The following is a 22824-nucleotide window of genomic DNA, read 5'->3' as shown; positions in this document are numbered from 1 at the left end:
CTATCGTTTACTAATGAAGCTGACTTCACCAGTCTCTCTGCTGCCGAAATGACTGTTAATCTCTCAATTGATGTATGCATTTAATAAACTATTACTCATTTTTGTAGAGTTTTTAATTTTTTGAATAGGTTTATTGTTTTAACTGCCCGGTGTTTCAGATTTCCACTAGGGGGGAAAGGTTTTTGGCAGGCAGATGTTTCGGCGTAGATGTTCATTATAACTAAAGATTAGAACATAGCTTCTGAAAAAGCATTGAGTTATTCTTGGCACACAAAACTCTCCACTGAAACAATATGATGACTTTTTTTTTTTTCTTTCCCCGCAAATAATGGTCAGCAGCTGCTTTAGGCAGTCACCCTTCACACACATTTACCAGTTGGTAACCATTTACATTTAAATCCACTAGCCAATCAGGAGCATGGATCAGTTGTGCTAGCCATCTGTAAGAAGTTCTTTCCCATTTCACCAGGTGAACCACAGGTTAGTTTGGAAACCTCATTTGAGAGCATGTTTGCTTTCTGTACCTGCGGTCACGCGGTAACTTCCGTAATATCCGAGGTGGAAGACACGACTGGCTGCTATCTGATTTTTTTTTTAAACCCTAATGTGTGTCGAACAAGCAATGCAATCAACACAGAAAACGCACAGAAAAATGTAAGGGGCGTACCCTGGCGGCAGTGGTCTCTCCCAGGTTGTGGTTTTGGTGTTGTGGTCGACATAGTACACCCTGCCGTGAGGCAACACTCTCTGCTCCCAGCTGCACGGAGAGAGGGAGAAAGAGTTAGAAGCACCTATTTCATAATTAAGATTTCATAATTAATGTAGTTACAACAAACAAACCTCTCTTGCCAACACACAAGTCAGATTATTTAGAGAGTAAAAGGGAGTGTCCCACGCTGTAACTGTGTGTGTGTGTGTGTGTGTGTGTGTGTGTGCAAAGACAGAGTGGAATATTGATGCCGTGAACCCGGAGGAAACACCAGCTCTCTAAATGTGTCTTCAACTCACTGCAATCATTCACTAACCTTTAAGCTGTTTAGCTCCATTAACACCCTTGCAATTATCTACCAAATATATATCATATCTATCTTTGGAACTAGTTACTCGTGTGTTTTGCTTTGCCGATGAATACTGTTGTATTTCACATCAGTAGAGCTCATATGAGAACGTGTGGAAGGCAACAACAAATCAGTGGACGAATTTACATCTACAGCTGTTTATAGCAACTTTCCTTCCATTCTGCACATCCACAGCTACTATTGTTGATTCGATATGGTATTGTACCTACATGTTTTAACTGTAACGCAGGGGTTAAAAACCTTTTTTTTCCCCCATCTTACGCTGAGCCCCTTCTGCTGATAAAAAGCCTTTTTTCGTGACACTTTGACTCGTCATAGCAGGTAAACAAGCACAGGTGCATTTAATAATTCCATTAATGGCTGCGTTGAAGGGCCTCCTGTTGTGCATGCCGGCTCGTCGTCAGCATGGTGTACTGAGTAACAATTGAGTAACTTCCCTTGCCTATGAGAGAATGTATTCACACGATTCTGACTGAAACTGAATAAATTGATTTATTCTGACTTTCAAAGTTAAATATGATGCCGACCGTCATTTTGGGAATGTACCGTTAAAAATGGACGAAGAAGCAATAAGTGAAGTCATTTATAGCTGCTAGCAGCAATGTAGCAAGTAGGCTCCATTTTATTACTGTATGTAGTCACGAGGAATGCAGAGGAAATTAAAAGTTTAAGTATGGGTGGACTCGCACTAAAAGCAACATATTTACTTGCTGTATGTGTGTTAGAAAAGGTTGTGTCTACCTCAGCCCACATGCTTGCCAAGGTTCCAAAGTTTCAGCACGTACTATACAACTGATTGCGTTAAAATGTATATGGCCGCTATAGCGTCAACATCATGAAAGGGTTCCCACAATCTAGTATGGGTCACTTTGAATGAGACTGGAGTATTCTGCAAAATTTGGTACAATGTCATACAAATTACATGATAAAAAAAAACAAAAAAAAAACGCCTACAATTTATCTTAAAAACTGTAAATTCAGAGAAAACATTTTAAAATGCTTTTCAGGAAATGCTTTTGAAAGGTAGTAAGTGGCCCCTTGAGTTGGGATTGTGAAGTCAAACTGCTATTTCAAAAGGTCAAGAAGGAAGTTAAACAGAGCCACTTCCATGACAACGGAGAAAACTCTGATGAACACTGATGAAGACCATGTGATACAACTGACAGCGCTGGAAAAAGCTAGTAAGTGGATCTTTTTGTCAAATTACCAAACTTGCTAATGTCTGTGGTAATTATTGTGGTATATCAAATGTATATTTTCATCATACATGGATGAAATGTATCTAATCATCTTCCATTTGTCTTTTGCCTCACATGTAAATTTGTGAATATTAAGACACATTATGGTTTATGCTCATGTTTTACATGTCACTGTCTTAACTATTGTGGATTTGGATTTTCTGATTTAACATTTTTATGAAATCCAATATTAGGTATATTAAACCTCAAGGAAAACGAGCCGTGGCCCTAAAGTTATTTACATGCGTTTACATTATGGTGGCAGAATCTTTTTTTCCCACTTGCCACTTGTATAGCCATCATACTTCTAGGAAGTATTAATGATATCACACTGCCCTATTCTTACCCTGCCGGGAGCGAGTCCGTGGCGGACTCTGTGGTGCTGTTGTTGGCCTGTTCGGTGCTGGAGGTGGCGTTGGGGCCGGGCTCCGATGATGTGGTCAGACCCAGGGCATCCTGACCCGGGGAGGGGCTGCTGCTGCTGCTGCTGCTGCTGGCGGCTGGGGACCGGCCCGACGGAGAGGACGGAGGGGGCGTGTGGTGACGGGCCACGCCCCCGCGACTATTCTCCAGCCCGTTAGACGTCAACTCAACTTTGTCTGAGAGACGACACAGAAGGGGGAAGATGGATTCAAGAGAATTACTTATTATTACCACCGTGTTTGCGACATAGCTCAAAAGTTACTAACCAGAAACCAAAGAATCAGCTGATATAAGCTTGGTGATGGGATTTTCACAATTTTATCCATATTATTTATCCATAACTAGTCCGTTGCATTCACATGCTACTGAGAGGGTCTGACATCTGACATCTTTTCAGGCTGTAGCTACAAGTTCTGAAGATTATGAAGTTTTTATTTAATCATTTATAACCGTACCGTTACCTGCAAATGTTAAATACAATTTGATGAGGGATTCGAAATAATGTATCTACTTAATTAATGCAAGACAAAATACAAAACTGGAAATTGTGTGTGCAAAACAATCACAAAAGCTAAATCTGACTGCAACGACAAAAGAGGCTGGAGGGTTGTGTGAGAACTGATTTGGTGTTGGTGTATTCAAGCTTCTGTGTGTGTGTGTGTGTGTGTGTGTGTGTGTGTGTGTGTGTGTGTGTGTGTGTGTGTGTTTAAGTCTGGCAGTCTGTATGGACGTGCTTCAGACTGGAAGGGGGGAGAGAGAGAGAGAGAGAGAGAGAGAGAAAAGGAGGAAGGCCAGGCAATAATCTTAAACTTATCAATCGCCTTCGTTTTCTATGGGAAGACCATAACTGATTCTGCTGATTCTGATGACAGATTTTGACTCTACGCGAGTCTGAATGAGTCCTGCGTAAAGAGAGAATTCAGCTTTTTGTGAGGTCATCGTTCAGGCACAACAACTGCACACCCTGAAGTGACGTAATGTGGTTATTTTTAACTATGCGGCAGTGCGAACATCTTTTAGTGCCCCCTTTGAAATCAGCGGTTTGTACCCATCAAACCACCAGGATCAGCTCGAACAAACAGGTCTGAACATTCATGTATATAAATCCTGTTAAAGCCATGTAAACGTCTGCAGACTTTTTGTATACCTGCGGTACTTCCAGGGCTGCCGTGGCTCTTGGAGGACCGACGGCGAGCGGATGAGCCCGACCCGGGGATCTGCTCCTCGTTCAGCTCCCCGTTGGTCAGAGAGCCCCCTCTGGAGCACCCTGGGGAGCCTGAGTGCCTGTTGCCCCTGCAGACAGACACACACACACACAGAGACAGAGAATGGGATGTTGAGCAGATGAGGGAAGGAAGTGAACGAAAAGGAGATGAGGAGGAAAGGCGGGAGGGAGGGAGGGAGGGAGGTGCGATGAGACGGAGGAGAGAGAAGACAAAGAAACATTTGCACTTATTATGGAAAAGAAATGTGTCTCACTCGTTCTTTGACCGTCTTTCATGTCCCCTTCCTGTGGATCACCACAGAGCTTTGTTTTCACAACTTATAATTAGACCTATTGTTGTTCCTGACTTGGGGGAATAGACCTGGCACAGGTACAAGCGAGTCCACGGGCAAAACCCAGCACACACACACAGAGGTGTTGGTGTCGGCTACTTTTCCTCTGTGAACACCCTCATATTTTCCTAACACTAAATATAACATTGCTTTTCCAACAAGAACTTTTATACAAAAAAAAACAAAAACAAATACAAAAACATGTTGGCTTTCCCTCCCCAGGATCGAGGAATGCTGAGGCCGAGCTTGGACGGCCGTCAACTGAAAACCGGATTCGGGGCTGCGCTTGGTTGTTTATTCGTCACAATAAAAAAGGAGAAGCAGCAGAGGAAGGAAGCGACCGTTCGACGTTAACGCTTGGCGAGCGTGCTGCATACCCTTACGAATGTGTGTGTGTCTGTGTGTGTGTGGGGGGGCCCGGGTTGCGCGCGGGCACTGAGCTCCTCGTCATGGGAGAGCGACAGAAATCACCTCTACCTCCTGCACCGTCTCTCTCTCTCTCTCCCGGTGGCGTCTGTTCAAACACAAACTGGATGGAGATGTTGACTGCTTCTCCGTGGCAGCGGCGGTTTGGGCTCTTGGCTGAACTGCGTTTAAAGCCCCCCTGCAATGTTTAGAGGGAAATACCATCTGACCCCACGCACCCCCGCCGCAAAGCTTTGAAATGAATGCAGTCTGCTCCACTATTTATTATCCCACTGCCATTCTAGGCGGTGGGAGCAGCGTCTGAATTTCGGTGGGGGAATAACATGCTGGCACTCTGCGTAAGTGCTTCAGTCGACCATACTGGCACAGGCTTCCTTCACTCAATCCTTTTCTTTTCTTTCCTCCATTTATTTGGATTCCAATTATGCCTCGGGTTTATGATTTTCATATAAGCGCTTTGCAAACAGTCTTTTTGAAAAAGGTTACGCAAGTTTATCGCTGTGCTATTATTGTTATTATTATACCACAACGTCTGCAGAGATTTGAAACCGGCAGTGTAGTGAACTGTGCTTGACTTCGATGCCTAAAAAGCTGGTTTTCTGTGTGTGTGTGTGTCAGTGGTTTAATACAAAAGCCACAAATTTACTTAAAGTGGGCTGAGGCCCAAGTTCCATGTCAGCCCCAGCCTCCTCCTATATACTCTTGCTACGTGATTATGTTATGATCCAAAAAGCTCATGAGCCTAAATGTCACTGTGAGGCTGGTGGAGGAAACAACAACCTCTGTTCAACCTCTTGTCTGTATGCAGACTCATCGCTGTCCTGGATGAGGCTGATGACTGTTGAGTGTCACCTCTTGAGGTGCAGTCGTTTGTATTGAGGGAGAAGAGCAGCAGGGAGATCAGTCGTCGGTGCCGATTGTCCGGGCGCTGGACGTGATGTTCCCCAGCCTCACCTGCTGCCTCCTGTCTGTCAGGACGTTTGTGATCCGCAGACAGGTGGGCCAACACGAGTCTTTCGAAGGACTACAGACGTCGGGGCAACGGGCCTGTAGTCATTAAACCCCGTGATGGAGGGAGTTTTTTTGGGGGACTGGGATGATTGTGGAGCATTTGAAGCAGGAGGGATCTTCACGTGGTTCCGGTGATCTATTGAAGACCCACGTAAAGATGGGGGCCAGCTGGTCAGCACAGACTTTCAGGCAGGAGGGTGACACGCTGTCTGGTCCTGGGGCCTTCCTGATCCTCCGTCTGTAGCCACTTTTATACTGCCTGTTCAAGGCGGGTATGTTATTCGACCTTGGTGTCTGTATAAATTATACGCATCCACATAGGGGCATTTTTGTTCCGCCGTTAAGCCGGCAGCGGAGGTGGTAACAGAGCCGAAATCGACATCTGTGTAAAATGGGGGAGTCGGCAGGACGGGACAGAGGTGTGTTATGTGTTACGGAGAGGTTCGCAGCTAACCTACAGCGACCAAAAATGTCTGCGAATTGGGGAGACAACGAGGTCCGACAGTGTAGGTGGTGTGTAGGTGGTTGTGTAGTGTCAGACGTGGTTGTTTACTAAGCTAAAGAGAGCAAGAGACCCAGCACCCATCATGTGCTTCTACCAAGGCGTCATTGAGAGCATGCTGACCAGCCGCATCACTGTGTGGTGTTCCTCCACCAGACATTTCACGTTCACCCCGATGAATATGGACAATATGAGGGTATATCAAAGTATCTAATGTATTCAGACATCAAACACGTTTTCATTCATTGGCTAGTCTCTCACCTCTCATATTACATCCAGTCTCTGTTTTACCCTTGCAGAATCTGGGGGACTGTATCTGAATTTCAAACAGTGCTTGGAGACTGTGTGCGTGTGTGTGTGTGTGTGTGTGTGTGTGTGTGTGTGTGTGTGTGTGTGTGTGTGTGTCTGTGTCTGTGTGTGTGTGTGTGTGTGTGTGTGTGTGTGTGCGCGCGCGCTGACCTGTGAGATCCAGCTGTACTGGGAGTCTCTTCGCTCTGTGTCCTCCTCAGGTTGGGTCTGTCTGACTGCAGTATCTCTGCAAAGACACACAACATCATCATCATCATTGCACAGAAAAAGTACAGAATAGCCATTTTCAACTTTGAAAGGAAGGTGAGGAGATACATCAGACGTGCCTGTGAATTGGGGGGGAAGGGGGGGGGGGGACTAACAAAAGCAACATGGAGGAAAACAGAAAGAGGAGCGAGAGTGGCTGAAGGACGAGATAAGTTTAATGCAGTTTGTGGACATCTTCGTTCTAAGAAGAAAAAACGGGACTTATACAAAAGTAAAACGGAGTGGCAGTTGTTCCAAGAACCGACTGGATTTCCTGAACTCTCCTAGGCAACAAGGCGCTGCTGGAAATGTGCTGATCCCTGGAGCGGGTTTGGATGAATCTTGTTCCACCACCTCTTTGATCTGCTCGGATGCAGATGTGGCATTCCTCGTCCTTGTTGGACTTATCGAAAGTTAAGAGAAGTCTCCTTTCCTGCAACTCTCCAGGCTTCTTCTTTTTTTTTATGTATATATTCTCCTGCCTCAGGTTAATGTACATTACCCTTCATCCCCCCCACCCCACACACAACGGAACTGAATTCATTTGAATTTGTTTTCTGTTGATTTAATGGGCATTTTGGGAGTGAGAGACTTTTGTGTTTGAGTGTTGACCATGACCATTTGATTTGATCATCATTTGGTTTCAATAACAACAAGATTTAACGGATGAAACTGAACTGATGGGTTCTGTTTCCTTTCCATCTTGTGCATTTTTGTAGTGAGGGTGTAGCAAGCTGTCCGGGCTATTTCTCCAACTTGTTCATATCAAAGTGACAGGTTTAGGATCGTGATTATTCACCCGCCTGGCTGCCAGCTCTTACTTTGGATATTTGGGATAAACCTACGCTACATGTGTTGTTACTATAGCAACCCCCTGCCAAGCTGAGCTGAGTATTGTTTCTGGTTAGGTAACAACAGCAGATGGTGGCTGCTGAAAGTCAGTGGATTCCAAATTTGGCACAAAAAAAAAAGAAAAAAAAAAAGTCTTGAACAATGCTGTCTCTAGCTACTACACAGGCTGAAACTTTAACACTAAAGCTCACTCAGCAGCAGAGCCTCCCCATCACGAGCATTAGTCTGTCCCTAAAGGCTCCATCACCACTTTACTGTCACAGTTTGAACATTACAGAAGTTACTGGTCCTCTCCAGAGCTGTGTAGAAAAGGAGAAAGTTCCCATAGTGAGGCTTAGGCCACTTTGTGTTTATTAAAAAAAAAAACCCTCTGGATTAATCAAATCCACATAGACTTGAAACATGTGGCAATGGAAGTACAGTTGGTGGTTTAATAGAGACCATTCATCCTTGTATGTTCTGTGTAGTCTGTGCTGGTGTGTGTGTGTGTGTGTGTGTGTGTGTGTGTGGTGGTATGCGGTCTTGGTGGTGTGAGGGAATGTGTGACTATATGCTCAGTCCCAACTGTGACTGAAAACCACAGGCCTATAACATGCTTTTCATTAACACTCACTTGCTCCTTTACACACACAAACACAGCACCTTTCTATGTGTAACACACTCACGCCGGAGGCATGGCGGCCTCAAACAGTATCCATATTTACACACACACACATATATATATATATATCCTCCTATCTAAAGTAAAGCAAACAGGTAATCTCTCACTGATTCAAACACACACTCTCTCCCACACACACACACACACACACACACACACACACACACACACACACACACACACACACACACACACACACACACACACACACACACACACACACACACACACACACACACAGCAAGCGCTGTTTTGTGGCTATGAAAGGGCTTCTTGTGAGCAGACCTGATGGACATACAGAAAAATAAACAGTGGTCTTGAGGAGAAGCCATTGTGTCATTGCCTTCTCGCTGAGTTCATCACCCCCCCCCCCCCCCCCCCCCCTCCTAATGGCACAGGTCTCATTACTGGTCTGGTGTGTGTCTGGTGCGCACGTACATGTGAGAGTGTAGGTGAATGTAGGTGTGTAAAATAGAATTTCCAGTCAGCGACCGTCTTAACACACAAAAACTACACTAAAATAAAATAAATTTTAAAAAAAAACAGAACCCCAGTTCTCCGAGTTCTCTTATAATAACTTAAATAAATAAATAATTGTTGTCGAAGAGCTTTCAGTCGTCGTTCCAGCACTACTGTCTATTGCACCAGTTGAATGTAAGTTTGATTGGAAGAGTCAACTCTAACTGCTATTTTTTGTGTTTTACACTATCGACTAATGACAAAAAGTAAGAGACAAAAGGACGCTTAATTAATGGAGAAAGCAAGGCGTGCCATAATGCGTGAACGGGCTAACCTAGGATACAGCGCATGTTTGTCCTTCCAGCATCACCTCAGAAATAATCATTCAAAGACCATTTATCGCTTGCGCGTGTTGCTGAGGATTGCCGTTAAACGCGCGAGTACGGTCCGTGAATGACAACTTCGACTGAAGTCCGCGGAAAACTTCCATGGCGGCGGAAGGATTCAGCAACCAAAAGTTACCAGCTTAAAACTCCCATCTCAAATGAAAGCAGCATAAAGTCACACTTGTATTCATGTAAGGTACAATCGCAGTGAAATGTAAGGGATGTAATGTAAATGCATGTACTGTAGTCTATTATGGACAATGTGCTTCTGTATTAATATTAGCCCCTGTCACTGACTTGGGGGCGCCCTGGTAGCTCACCTGGTAGAGCGGGCGTGCCATGTACAAAGGCTGAGTCCTTACCGCAGCCCTTTGCTGCATGTCATCCCCTCTCTCCCACCTTTCCTCTCCATCTTCAGCTGTCACTATATAATGAGGGCAAAAATGCCCGATAAATAATAAGAAATGATATCCCTTCAATATCACACATTGTGTGAGGCCAATCAATGAGCAGGAGTGCTTTATTGCAACATGTGATGAAATACTATCGATGGGTTAAGCCCAATTCAGACATTATGGCGTGGACATTTGCTTTATCACTATGTATATCACCTTAGTCTACACCCGGGACACTGCTGGTTTAAATGAGGTGTAACCGCAGTTAGCAAGTTACAATGCTTTGGCACATACAGCCTTGTTGATGTGCAGAGTCCAGCATGATGTGTTCAGGATGACGAGTGTTAGTCACTGGTGTGTCTGGGTTGCAGTGTGCATGTGGCTTCTGCTTCTGCGGGATGGGAAGTTGTGTGTGTGTGTGTGTGTGTGTGTGTGTGTGTGTGTGTGTGTGTGTGTGTGTGTGTGTGTGTAATAATCTAACCTTTACAAAGTCTGCCAACATTTCCAGAGTTGAAATCTTTCTGCTCTGGCTTCTGTTTCTCCCCATCTTTCAATACAAGGGTTTGTTTATGAAGCCCACTAGAGCGTGTGTATGTGCGTGTGTGTGTGTGCGTGTGTGTGTGCGTGTGTGTGTGCGTGTGTGTGCGCCAGAAAAGCTGCCAGGGGAAATGAGTAAAACCTCCAAACTAACAGAGGTGCGTTCAGAGAGAGAACACAGAGCGCCTTAACACCACCAGAAGGCAACACACTCCCACCTTTATACACTTCTTACATACGGGCAGCCAACATATGCCTGCACACACACAGTACAGAATGTAAAACACATGTGCATGCACACCCACGAGTATACGCACAAGCTCAAGAACACACGCCTGCATCCACATTCAGGAGACCATAAAACACACACACACACACACACAAAGACAAGTGCCTCAATTTGAAACCCTGGTTTTAGAGGGCACACTTCAGCCCTCTGTTCACTTACCTCTCCTCCCCCAAAACACACACACACACACACACACACACACAAACACACACACATGACCTCTGTCATCCCTGCCCCTGCAAGCCAGGAGAGGAACCCCCCCCCCCCAACTACCATGCACACTGCTGCAGGATCACAGGAGGCGATTGTACTGCTGAGCTGCAAGCAATGAGGCTCACTTACACAATTCTTAGAAACAAATTAGACAAAAGCACTCTTGATGTCTGTGATTATGTATGCGTGTGTGTGTGTGTGTGTGTGTGTGTGTGTGTATTAACCTTTGACCTGCACTCAAAGCAACGCTGGAGCCAGCAGCAAGTTAGCTTAGCCTAGCATAAAGACGGGAAACAGGGTGAAACAACTAGCCCGACTCTGTCCAAAAGGTAGCAAAATGGGCTTACCAGCACCGCTAAAGCTCGCAGATTAACGCGTTAGATCTTGGATTTTAATTCGGAGGGAGTCTCCCGGGCAAGTCTGCTGCTGGCTGCAGCTTCATTTTGAACAGACAGATAAGAAGGTGCTATCGATCTTCTCCTCAAACTCTTGGCAAGAGAGGGAAGAAGCGCGTTTCCCAAAATGTCGACCGATTCTTTTAAAGCAGTGGTTCCCTATCTCTTTGGCTTGTGGCCCCTTTAACCCCAAACAGGTATCCACTATTTTACCAAAAAAAGATGAGCGATTAGGTCAAAAATAAAAAAAGAACTTTATAGATTAAAGATTAGTCATATTGCGACCACTCAGATTTATCTTTAGAACCCATTGGAAGGTCGCAACTCGACCCCTAGATTGGGAACCAATGCTTTTAGGAGTACACGCATTTTCGTGTAATTTTTCCTCACAGTGATAGTTGTGCTACAGTGCTAGAATGCAGCAACGGGGAGGGAAAAAGTCAGCCACAGACGGACCATTGAGTTCGGCGACCGTGTTCTCAGAAGTCAGAAACATTGGTGCTTTACCAATCACTCCGTCCATCGAAACCGCTGTGTATCTTCTCCTAACCTAAATCTAAATCCAAAACGTCCCCCAATAACAGGAATTTTCCCCATCTTGCTGTCCTTGTGAAGACACGTGGTACAGCAGCATGCACACAAACACCCATAACACACCTCCTCTTTACCTCTCTTCACATCTAAACTGTCACAAAGAGACACATTTATGCGGCCCATGCTGCGGCAGGCTTTTGGCCTTTACTGCTGGCCCTGTGTTAATTCAGCAGAATACAGTGTGGGCTCTGTGTGGCGCTCTGTGAAAAGCCTTGTGTGTGTGTGTGTGTGTGTGTGTGTGTGTGTGTGTGTGTGTGTGTGTGTGTGTGTGTGTGTGTGTGTGTTACACAGAGTGGGGATGGATGCATGGACGTGGCTATGGTTTTAAGAGCAGCTTAATAACTGTGTGTTTGTTAAAAAGACACCTAGTATTTGCTTCCAAACCATAAAAAGGAAAGTAAAATGTTAGCGCAGTGCCTGGAAGAGGGAAATACTGTTGACTGAGAGTCAACAAGTCTGTGGAGGGTTTAAAATCCTTCCTCTAAAGACTACAAAACGATTTTATATTGGTTTGGGAACAGCAACACATGCACATGGAGATGATGTGTTCTTTAATGTCAGTGTTAAAGTTCAATGAATACAAGATGGTGAAGGCTGATATGGTAGCAGTTGTGCAGCTGTGCGCAGTCAACATTTTGCCCTGATATTAAGTCACTTGAAGTTTAACAATGCTCTTGACATGTTATTCTTTCTGACACAATATTTAAACAGCGTCCAAACTTTGCTGAAATAAATAAATACACACATAGGCCTGGGCCTAACCCTAACCCGTCTGCAAACTGAGAGAAAACTAGAGAAACTGGACTGGAGAAAACACTGGATGACTGTTATCTTCCACTATTCCACCTTTCCCTTTGTACACTTTAAAGCGGGTAAAATCAGTTTGAAAAGTAAATGATGAAGATAGCACAACCGTAGCACATCTGAACAGTCCAGTAAAAGGCCAAAACAATATTCAAAAGTAGATAAAAACCCACAGAGAAAGCCTGGAGCGAAAGTAGGGAACTGAATTTTTGCTGACCCAACATCTTCAGGAACGGTTTGGGGGGGTTGAAATAGCAAAAGTGCAATCAGACTTTAATTTGAGTCTGCTCCGTGAAACATCTACCTTTTTCCTGATGAGACGAGCCCTGAGGCATGTGGGTGTCACCGCAGTGGGAGAACACGCAGAGGTGGGGTTGACTTGACACGGGGCCAGTAAAGGGAAATTTATCGAGACCGACAAGAGCCTCGCTGATCCTTTCGGGATCACTTACGGGTGTGAAAGGCCTTTACAGCTGATGCCACAACACGGGGAGGTATAGTCGCTCTGTCTAGACAGTAACGGCTAAAAAAAAGGTTATTAACGTAATCCTGGGTCTCTGATCAACCGCTGGGGATGAGCACAACACGAGGAGGGCTATGACGTGTGTGAACACCAGGAAAGCTGCAGGCCCACATGGCATACAAGTACTGAAGTCCTGTGCTAATCGGCTAGCTCCAGTGTTCACCATAACATTCAACCTCTCCCCGGCCTGGTCTGTGGTTACCACCTGCTTCAAGAGATCCACTAGTGTCCCTGTGCCTAAGAACGCTTCTCCAGCCTTCATGAATTACTACAGACCAGTGGCCCTCACCTCAGTGGTCATGAGAGAGGCCGATTCAAGGACAGCATCTGCGCCTTCCTCCCCTCTTACCATGGACCCCCCTGCAGTCTGCATCCCGGCCACACAGATCCACGGATGATGTGGTCTCCCAGGTTCCGCACACCACTCTCTCTCATCAGAAGGGGGGCTTTGTGAGACTGCTGTTCATTAAATACATTTTCATCTTTCAACACCATACTCCCCACCAGACTTCCACCATCTTCCCAGGTGTTCTGGGTGGGTAGACACACCGCCAACTCCCTCACCCTGCTGAGCACAGTGGGCCAGATCTCCGCCATCAATGAGAAGGCCTACCTGGAGGAAGAGGCTGACCTGTCACTCTGGTGTCGAATCATGAATGTCGCCAAAACCAAGAAGGTGATTGTGGAGTTTAGGGGAGCTCAACAACAGAGGACATAGGCGTCACTAAGGATTTGGGACTATTGTGGAGAGGGGGAGCGAGCCTCAAATACCTGGTAGCCCACATCACAGAGGATCTGACATGGACAGCAACAAACAGACACTCTGGTGAGAAAGGCAAGGCAGCGTCTTTACCACCTCAGGCAGCTGAGGAAAGTCAGAGTCTCTCCGAGGATCCTTTAAGCCCTCTACTCCGGAGCTGTAGAGAGCATCCTGACAAGAAACAGCACTGGCTGGTTTTGGTGACAGCTCCGCTCGGGTCAGGAGGTCTGCTAGGAACCACACTCCCCTCCCTGCAGGACTTACGCACCAAGAGGTGCCGAGCGGGAGCCTGTCGGATCATGAGGGATCCTCACCGCACCAACAACGGACTGCTCCAGAAATTAACTGAATTAAAGTTTGGGCCAGATCAAATGTTTTGTATATCAAGTCATAGTCAATGTAAAATTATAAACAATATAAATTCAACATTAAGCGATCAAATAATAACAATATTCCGTTGTACATTATGGCACAACTGTACACCACATTAAAAACACCACACCAACAAGACTCCAACCCCTCATTTCACCACAACAAAGACCAAAATGTGGATGGGCACAAACTCTATGTATTCAAAGCCATGTGGGTAAGACGTGACTTTGGAAAGTTGCCATTAATACGATGTAAACCTCTGGCTTTTTCCAAGCGGGGAAAAACACAGCATGGAGAGACACACAAGCGTCAACAAATGCATGTGCGTGTGTGTGTGTTTGTGCGGTTGTTGCCAATATTAACAAACGTTTAAAAGAGAGACAGGAAGGGAAAGAGTGAGAGGAGGAGAAAATATATTCTGTACTAATAAGCGGTCTGGATTTCTGTGGGAAAACCCGCGTGTGCATGTTCGCTTTAATATATTTTCGCAGACGAGTGAAAAAAACAACAACTTGTATTTCCAAAATGCCGGCTTTTCACAAACTGAGTTCGGCTCTGGATGTTAGCTTCGCTCTGCACTTTTGTGTTTTACTCCAAAGGTTGTAGAGGGTTTTTTTAATGCATTTGTTAAGGATTTACTTTGATACAAGTTTTCTAAACTTCCACACAACATACTCACAATTCAATTCATTTTTTCTTTCAGAATGTTGTCCTTCTTGTTTGTGGCCCTCTCTCATGTTTTTAATGTTGACATGGCCATTATCATTTTTTCATATCTTATTTTTCTATTTTCCTCTTCCTAAATTCCCCATGGGGATAATTTGACTTTTATCTTTTATTACTTCTTTCTTCTCCATAAAACAAATGAATAAAAAAAATCACTACTCTGGAGTTAGACGTTTTTCACACAACGGCAGTGATATGTATGTGCACATGGCCTCAGTGTGAGTGCTTCTCTAGGTGCGTCTCTGTGTGTTATTACCTTCGCCTCTGTGTGTGTGTGTGTGTGTGTGTGTGTGTGTGTGTTTGTGGTAAAAGCGGGACTCACTGTCTGCTGCCGTGCTGCCATTGGGCAGCGAGCCCAGATCAACAACCATGCCGTCCAGACAGACGTTGAGCTCGCCTCCCGCTACAACCGAGCCTTTGTTCTCCGTCTGCAGCACCAGACTCAGCTGGACGTTCTCCACTAGAGGGGGGGGGAGGAAGAGAGAGAGAGAGAGAGGGAGAGAGAGAGAGGATGAGTGGTTGAGAATGTAGAGGACAAAAGGTGGTGGGGAGGGAGAGAAAGGGAGAGAGTGACAAGCGATGGAGGGGAGGAAATCGGACGTCCTCTGTTACTGCTCTAAAATGAGAAGACAGTGCGAACCCACAGTGTATTATCTTCCACAGTGATAACAGTGGAGGGCCACCCTGCTGAGACATTTGTGACCAGGAGAAGTAACAAAACCCAGCCAATAGAGTGGAGTAATATCGCACCTTTGTGAATAATGCTTGACTAAATTGCTCCGTAGCACAGAAAACTAGGGAAAACACTGACGCTGGACAGATTTGACTTTTTCTACGATCAGACATCAAATGTAAATATGGTAACTGTATTTTCTTCGGGTAAAATAACAACCCTCAGTATCAGTAACGAAACTCACATGCGGTGGTGGCACTCGTACCAAAAATGTTCACATTATGAGTATCCGATAATGCACGCCAAAAGGCGAGCGGCACTAGCGGCAATCGCGTCACGCCGCTCAGTCTCCTCCAACACAGGACTGAGACAGCCTCCAGCAAGTCACTGATGCCAGTCACGTTACGAAAGCAAGATCTGTTTTGCTGTCTTTTTTGAAAGATTAGAGTTCATGTGTATTGAAGCCGAGTACAAGGCAGGGAATTCTCCTGAACATTATTATCAGGCCCAGAATACGGTCACTGCTGGACGTTGTATAATAACCACATGATATTCCCACAATTCAACCTCACTGGTTATAAGCAGTAACAGAGACGGTTAATACTCAGTTTATAGTCTGACTTGCTTTAGACAATGTATTTAGAATGTATTTAGTTTAGCAAAATACATTTTCAAGACTGAAATAGGACCTAGCCAAATCAGCCTCACGAGACTCAAGGGCTTCTCTGAATGTGGTCGACAAACGCAGCCTTCTTTTGTCTCAATTTGGAAGCTATCCCGACTATCCTTTGTTATCAGTACCCCATGATCCATTGTGAGCCGGTCAGTTTAGTTTAGCGGAGCGTTCAAATTATCTTCAACTCGTGAAGTCAGGAATCGTCGCGTTTACGCGGGTGGTCATCATTCACCGGGAAAAACCTCGCAGCCTCGACTGTCAAGCTCAAGTACTTATCAGCGTTTTGTGGACAACTCCTTGGTGATCAAATAAATAACTGAACAAATATTTGACTTTCTGAGTTTACAAGGAGCACCCGAACACATCCTTTTAACACGTCTCTGTGAGGCTTATTTGGAGAGGAACAGGTTCAGCCATAAGCCACCTCTCTCATCTTATTCTCTCTTTACTTTTTTTCTTTCTTCTCTTAATTCTGTATCTGAAATACATTTGCGGTAAATTCATACTTGTCTCTGTCCACGTTGTTGTTCTCGTTTGTTTACATACTGCTTTTTTTTTTTCCAGTGTGTGTGTGTGTGTCCTTACTCTTGCCATCGTGTGTGCGCAGCGTGTCCAGCAGGTCGATGGTGGCGCTGCCCAGTAGCTCCTTCCTCAAGGTGTGGCAGCTCCACAGCTTCAGATCCAGGCGACTCTGAGGCGTCACATTTCTGCGCAACGCCAAGACAACGTGAACAGGTCAAAATACAACAAATACCGCGTTGTCAGTACATTTATCTAACCAGTCCGCATTAATACTTGCATGAACAAAAAACGCGCCAACCACTAATTGATGCAATCATTTTGCTTTGCTACATTTCATTATTGAATCCTTGTTTTCCTTATCTATGTACCTACTGCTACGGCAACAACGTCTGACTTTTTTTGTTTTAAATGAGCTTTTACTTTTAATGAACTATATTTTTTACAGCAGAGTATTTGGAGCTATTTCCTTTCCTTTCCATTACCTGTATCAGCACGCATGTAACAAAAGGGTAGGATGCATACGATGGATTTTTATGTTCTATATATGTTGTTGACAAACAATAAAATGACAGGACTGCTACAAAAGTCAGCATTTTGCGTGGATTTGTCCATGTGTGGGTAATGGTGCTCTCACAGGGTGAGGTCTTCGTTCCACTGCAGCTCAAGGTGTCCACTGCGTTTGCCGGTTTTTTTCGTTTCGCTGGTCAGGCCGTCGGCAGTCACCTCGACGAAGGAGCTGAGCCGAGATTGACGGTTTGGCAGCTTGGGAGACTGGGGCTTTGCTGAAACCACTGAGCACACACACACACACACACACGAGCATAATCAAATTCAGGAAAACAGTTGTAAAGGAATACATTAGAATTAGTAGGCAAGTGGAAAAAGGTGCACAGTGTCACACTGAGGCGAGCAGAATTGAACAGAGCGGGATGCACGGTGTGCGACTGCAGCCAAAGTTCAACCACAATAAGGAAACGTATTTTCTATTTCAACCGTGTTAAAAAAGGTCAAAGGTTTCGCTTTCACATCAGCGACACCTCACCCAGTCCCACCTTTATTCATACATTACACACACATAATGTTTCAGATTGTTTACCACTTCTTCTAAACAGGCTTGTACCTCAGGTGTCACTTAAAGAGTCCCACAGTTCATGGAGGGGATGCCACCCAACAGTAATCTGTTTTCATTCACTAGTGAAGATACACATTTTTGGTTGTGGCAGCTTCACTGTCTCCGTTTTAGCAGTTGTTGTTTTTTGTTTTTTTTATACAAGACGTCAACACACTTCATTGTTTTATACTAACAGGAAATTATATCATACTTCTACCGTTTAACAGCAATCAAACTGCCACTTTAAAATGCCACTGCCGTTTCTGAGGTGTTCCTGGAGCCTTCCATTCACACTTATTCTTTTTCCCCACGCATTGTCTCGTGGGGAAAAAGTCTCCATCAACAGTTTGGGTGTTTTAAGTACGCATACTGACTGTTTTGAGTATTTTGATTATAATTAGCATGTAGTATCGATTTTGGGATGCAACTTGCATGTTGGTGTGAGAGGAAGCAAACAGACCAACGTAAACATCGCCCTCTAGTGGAAGGAAGAAAAACATCTGTGGTACCATTTTCATTTATTTTTCATGAGACTGGGGTCTGGGGAATTAAACTATGAAATAAATCGACAGTCAAAACACGGCACACACAAATAAACATTTGTCTGACACTATCCGATTTGTCCTAATGCCTGCCCCGTTCTACAAATGCTGTGGCAGTGCTGCACATCCCATCTGAACAAGGTCTGAACACAGCAGGTCAGCTGTGCAAAACAAAGGGGGAGAGGTTTGAAAAAAAATGGCTTCCTAACCATCGGTAATGAGCGCAAAACTGACAAGACAAAAAACTGACGGTCTGTGTCAGGTTGGCCCGTTATTTTCAAAAAAGGAAGAGGCTAAAATTGAGAAAAAGGAAGGGAAATGAAACGGTCACAATGAGGCCTTAAAGTTCAAAAAACAAAAACAAAAAAAACAGAAACCAATATTTGGAACTTTCCTTGACTTTTCAAGGACTTTCAGTACCTATATCAGAGCTCCTGCAGCCTAAAAATACTTTTGTTTTCTGGTTTATTCAGGCTGGGATTCAGTTTCCACACAGTGGAACTGTGCAGTTTGGACTGTAACAACCTAACGAAATGAAAACACGGAACGAGTTGTACAACTGCTGTGTTATACTCGTGTAAAATGAAACTTCATGAAACTTCCTGATATTGCCTGGCTTCTTACAGAGAATTTACTCAACTCTCTGACCCTTTCTGAATACTCCTCTCTACATTTCATGATATTTCACTGAATCTCAGCACTACTGGAAGCTCTGCAACTGTGGTAAAAAAGTCTACAGCTGGGCTTAGACAGGCTTAATGGCTTTGAATTCTTGTCGGCCTCCTGAGAATCTTGTTACAGCGTGTGTCAGTCATATTGAGAGCGGATTTGTTCGTCCTGAATCACTTCTGGATTGCAAACTGAAGAACACACAGCCTGCAAGTGTTTCTCAGGGTGCGTCTGATCAGGGCAAGTGGTTGGATGAATAAATGATGACAGAGAAAAGGGCCTCCGTCTGCACTCCTTCCTATCGCGGACGAGACATTAGCAGATCTGCACTGGTTGAGACAGGCTGATGATTTCTGAACTCATAAACATCTGGCAAATAAATGTGACTCATCCACTGCTCTCTGAAGGGGTGGGGGGGGGGGGGGGGTGACATAAAGAGGTGGAAGGGTCCCAGAAATGGAGGAATCAAAAGTAGGTTTCGACAGAGTGAGAGGAGGTAGGAGGGGTGGAGAAAAGGTTGACGGTGGTTGAGAGCAGATCAATACTGGAGGTGAATGAAGAGGTGAGTCAGTGCTTAAACAATCAACAGTGAATGACACTGGGGGGGGGAGGGTTGTGAAATAAGACTGGTAATGCAGAAAAGAGGAAAAAGGAAGACCTTGGTCACATTGTACTCAGAAATCATTAATGTAACTCTAGTGCTTCATGCTCAGACTTAAGTATACATTACCTTGAGTGACATTACAACTTGGTTAATGACTATGTTTTTTTAGATTTGGCCAGCATTCCTAGCTATTGTGATGACACTGTCCTCATCAAAGTGTAAGGTACCTTCTACATCCACTGCAGGACGTCCCATTATGCAACCATTTTGACTCAGATCTTTTTTTAAAGACGCTGTGAGAGGACAAAATTTAAAAAAAAAGAAAAGATCACACTGAATTTTTTATTTCACGGTGTGTTTCCTAAACCAACATTTGTGCAGGTGACAGCAGTGATGGAGGTGTTCAGTCGCTGGAGCAGAGGAGTGTTAGGCTGCAGAATTATTGGTCACGTTGTTTCAACACGAGCAAAACTTGAAGTGCATTAGCATTAAAAGAAACGAAGGCAATATGGGCCGCAGAAGAACAAAGCTGCAAGGGCAGTGTTCAAAATGTAAAGAAGTGGCCAACATTGCAATGAGTGTCTAGAGTGTATTTTATCTGATAAACCAAGTTATGAGCTACCTGAGCTGCATTATGCCACCATACGCAATAACGTTAGCCACTGAACCCGTATGAGCATCCAGAATGTTACATATTTGCCAATGTTCCTTTGCACATGCAGGTCAGTTCAAGATGAGTTTTGAGGGGTTAATCAATCATCAAGGCGTCCAGTGTGGATGTAAATTGAATGACAATCGGCCAAAAATCTACATTACTGTATTAAACATTGTATTTACAACACAACACATCCCGCAAGTCACACCAGAATAAATCGACAGTCAAAACACGGCACACACAAATAAACATTTGTCTGACACTATCCGATTTGCCCTAATGCCTGCCCCGTTCTACAAATGCTGTGGCAGTGCTGCACATCCCATCTGAACAAGGTCTGAACACAGCAGGTCAGCTGTGCAAAACAAAGGGAGAGAGGTTTGAAAAAAATGGCTTCCTAACCATCGGTAATGAGCGCAAAACTGACAAGACAAAAAACTGACGGTCTGTGTCGGGTTGGCCCATTATTTTCAAAAAGGAAGTGGCTAAAAGTGAGAAAAGGGAAATTTCATAAGTTGGTGTGTCATACAAAGAGGATTTTCATGTTGTGACGGACGGGACAGAACAGGTGAGACCATGCTGCCAAATGTTCAGAGCCACCATGGCCGAGCGCATGAATGAAAAAGAGGCACCTAATACACGCAGACAACAGACTGCTTTTACTCAGTTGGAGAGAAAACACACACACACACACACACACGTTTTTGCATGTAACAATGCGGCATGGGGAAACTCTCATTTTGAAAGGACATGCTACGCCATTATTTGTATCGGTCTGTCGCAGTCGGTCAATGAGGCGACGAAAGACAGATAATTACCTTTCAAGATCAACTGAGACTTTTCAGTGGTGTGGGCACCGCCAGGTCTGCTCACGCTGGCAGCTGCCATGACCTCACAGCTCTGAAACACACACACACATTTATACAACATATTGTTGTTACATTGCAAAACATTAGAACAACCCTTACGAAAAACAACATATATTACAAGTATATATAGCAGGCCAAATACATTTCAAAAAAGGGCAGACGTAGTGAGTGCCAAGACTCTCATCAGACCCCATCAACATCACCTTGAGCAAAGTCAGAGGTGGAGCCTGCTGGATTGAATGCAAAGGGGACAGCATATGCAAGGCCAACACGCAGCAAAGCTGAAGTCTCGTCTGGAGCTATTGCTAATGTCGGTCTTCACTTTGTATAAACTGATTTGAGGATGGGGATCGTCCTCCCGTTAACAGTGGAACGTAACGTTACTCGCTGCGGCATCAAGGTGACTGCTGTCGGCATCTCGGCAGCAAGACCAGACAAAACCCAGTGATGCATGGCCAGATGTCACTTGGCCATAATAAAAGCGAACTATGATGTATGAAACAAATGACCACCCGAGGTCTGTCCCCGGGCTGCAGACAAACAGATCAAAGCCATCACAACAAAAGCGCACGGCATCTTCCGTCAACCTTGTGAAACAAGCTGACCGGCTACGCAGCGTTAGCTAAATCCGCTACTCAGTGGATTCTGGCTAAACTTCATATAGACTTAGCAGGGATTTGACTGTCCCTGCTTAGAAAATTCCATTGTCCCTGTATTTAAACACCCTTGGCTGCTGCGCACACAACACAAACACGGAAGATGATCAAGGCATTTCTATGCATCACTGTCAAGCGAGGCTAAGAAAACGTTGACTTCCGGTCATTTTTACCAAACTAAAACTCAACTGGCAAACACAGCCATGTTGCAAAAGGTTACTCATGACAAATACAATGCATGTACGAGAAAACACGCACTATAGCTTGAGGCGAATTTGAACTGAAATAGCATTCCCATAACACTTCACAATGTTGTATACCCAACGATGCGTGTTTTTCAAACCACTGTGACAATTTGCATTTGTTTTGAAGGGGGCGTCGCGACATGTCCGGTCCGATATGGCTATTTCTGGCTACCTTGACCTAGAAGAAGCTAACAGTTAGCAAGGAAGCTTCGTAGGGGGATTTTACAAAAGGACATGCCGATAAAACCTGTTCTAATCACCTGACAACAAGTAAAGCTCCATAGGTAGTTACGTGGTCCATGTCAGAATACGCTACACCCAGTGAAACACTAACAATTTAGGCTTAAATGTAGTCTTTCCCGTACCTTTTTCGGCTGTGCTTCGCTGCTGTCGCTAGTGAACTTTCATTTCCGCCTCAGTGACAATACCACGTGACCCAGGGTATGTCTTTTCCATTGCACAAAGGATTGTGGGTCATAAATAATGTTAAACAACATCACTTATTTATTTCAAAATTAAAGTTACAGCTTACACTTTACTTTACTGACAAAATCGAAAATGCAACCAAAGTAATTACAGTAGTATTAAGTAAATATTAAAGCAAGAAATGAAACATAGAATACATAGGTATCAAAACAGAAGAGTCAAATATAATTCAAGCGATACAAAGGCACTAATAAATCTGTGCAAGTGAGCTCCAAAGAGAAAATATAACGATGAACTCAACCCAAAAGCCAGCACAATGTCTATCACACTTTGACTTTAAAGCTGCATTCATTTAGTTTTGATTTTATTTTTTCTTGAGGGCAGCAGGGCAAACTGAAACGTCTCTGATATATACTGTA

The 22824-nt window shown here is 44.4% G+C and overlaps 1 protein-coding gene across 2 annotated transcripts in view; it reads right to left on the bottom strand.

Annotated features, from left to right (window-relative positions):
• The window catches only part of wwp2 (WW domain containing E3 ubiquitin protein ligase 2), a 50136-nt gene extending 27733 nt beyond the window's left edge, over positions 1-22403 (bottom strand). For both annotated transcript variants that reach the window (XM_070906767.1, XM_070906768.1), the window contains exons 1-9: positions 22345-22403; positions 21028-21109; positions 17263-17419; positions 16692-16813; positions 15080-15217; positions 6696-6771; positions 3888-4033; positions 2664-2916; positions 668-757 (exon numbers count right to left, since the gene is read on the bottom strand). In XM_070906767.1, the coding sequence (XP_070762868.1) occupies positions 668-757; positions 2664-2916; positions 3888-4033; positions 6696-6771; positions 15080-15217; positions 16692-16813; positions 17263-17419; positions 21028-21097 (1052 nt within the window). In that variant the 5' untranslated portion in view covers positions 21098-21109; positions 22345-22403. The remainder of the gene's footprint in view (positions 1-667; positions 758-2663; positions 2917-3887; positions 4034-6695; positions 6772-15079; positions 15218-16691; positions 16814-17262; positions 17420-21027; positions 21110-22344) is intronic.
• Positions 22404-22824: the final 421 nt, after the last annotated feature.

The sequence above is a fragment of the Enoplosus armatus genome, chromosome 6 (assembly GCF_043641665.1).
Source record: "Enoplosus armatus isolate fEnoArm2 chromosome 6, fEnoArm2.hap1, whole genome shotgun sequence".
In the NCBI taxonomy this organism is placed as follows: domain Eukaryota; kingdom Metazoa; phylum Chordata; class Actinopteri; order Centrarchiformes; family Enoplosidae; genus Enoplosus; species Enoplosus armatus.
The sequence above is the reverse complement of the archived record's forward strand: the minus strand, read 5'-3'. Positions and strand labels throughout refer to the sequence as shown.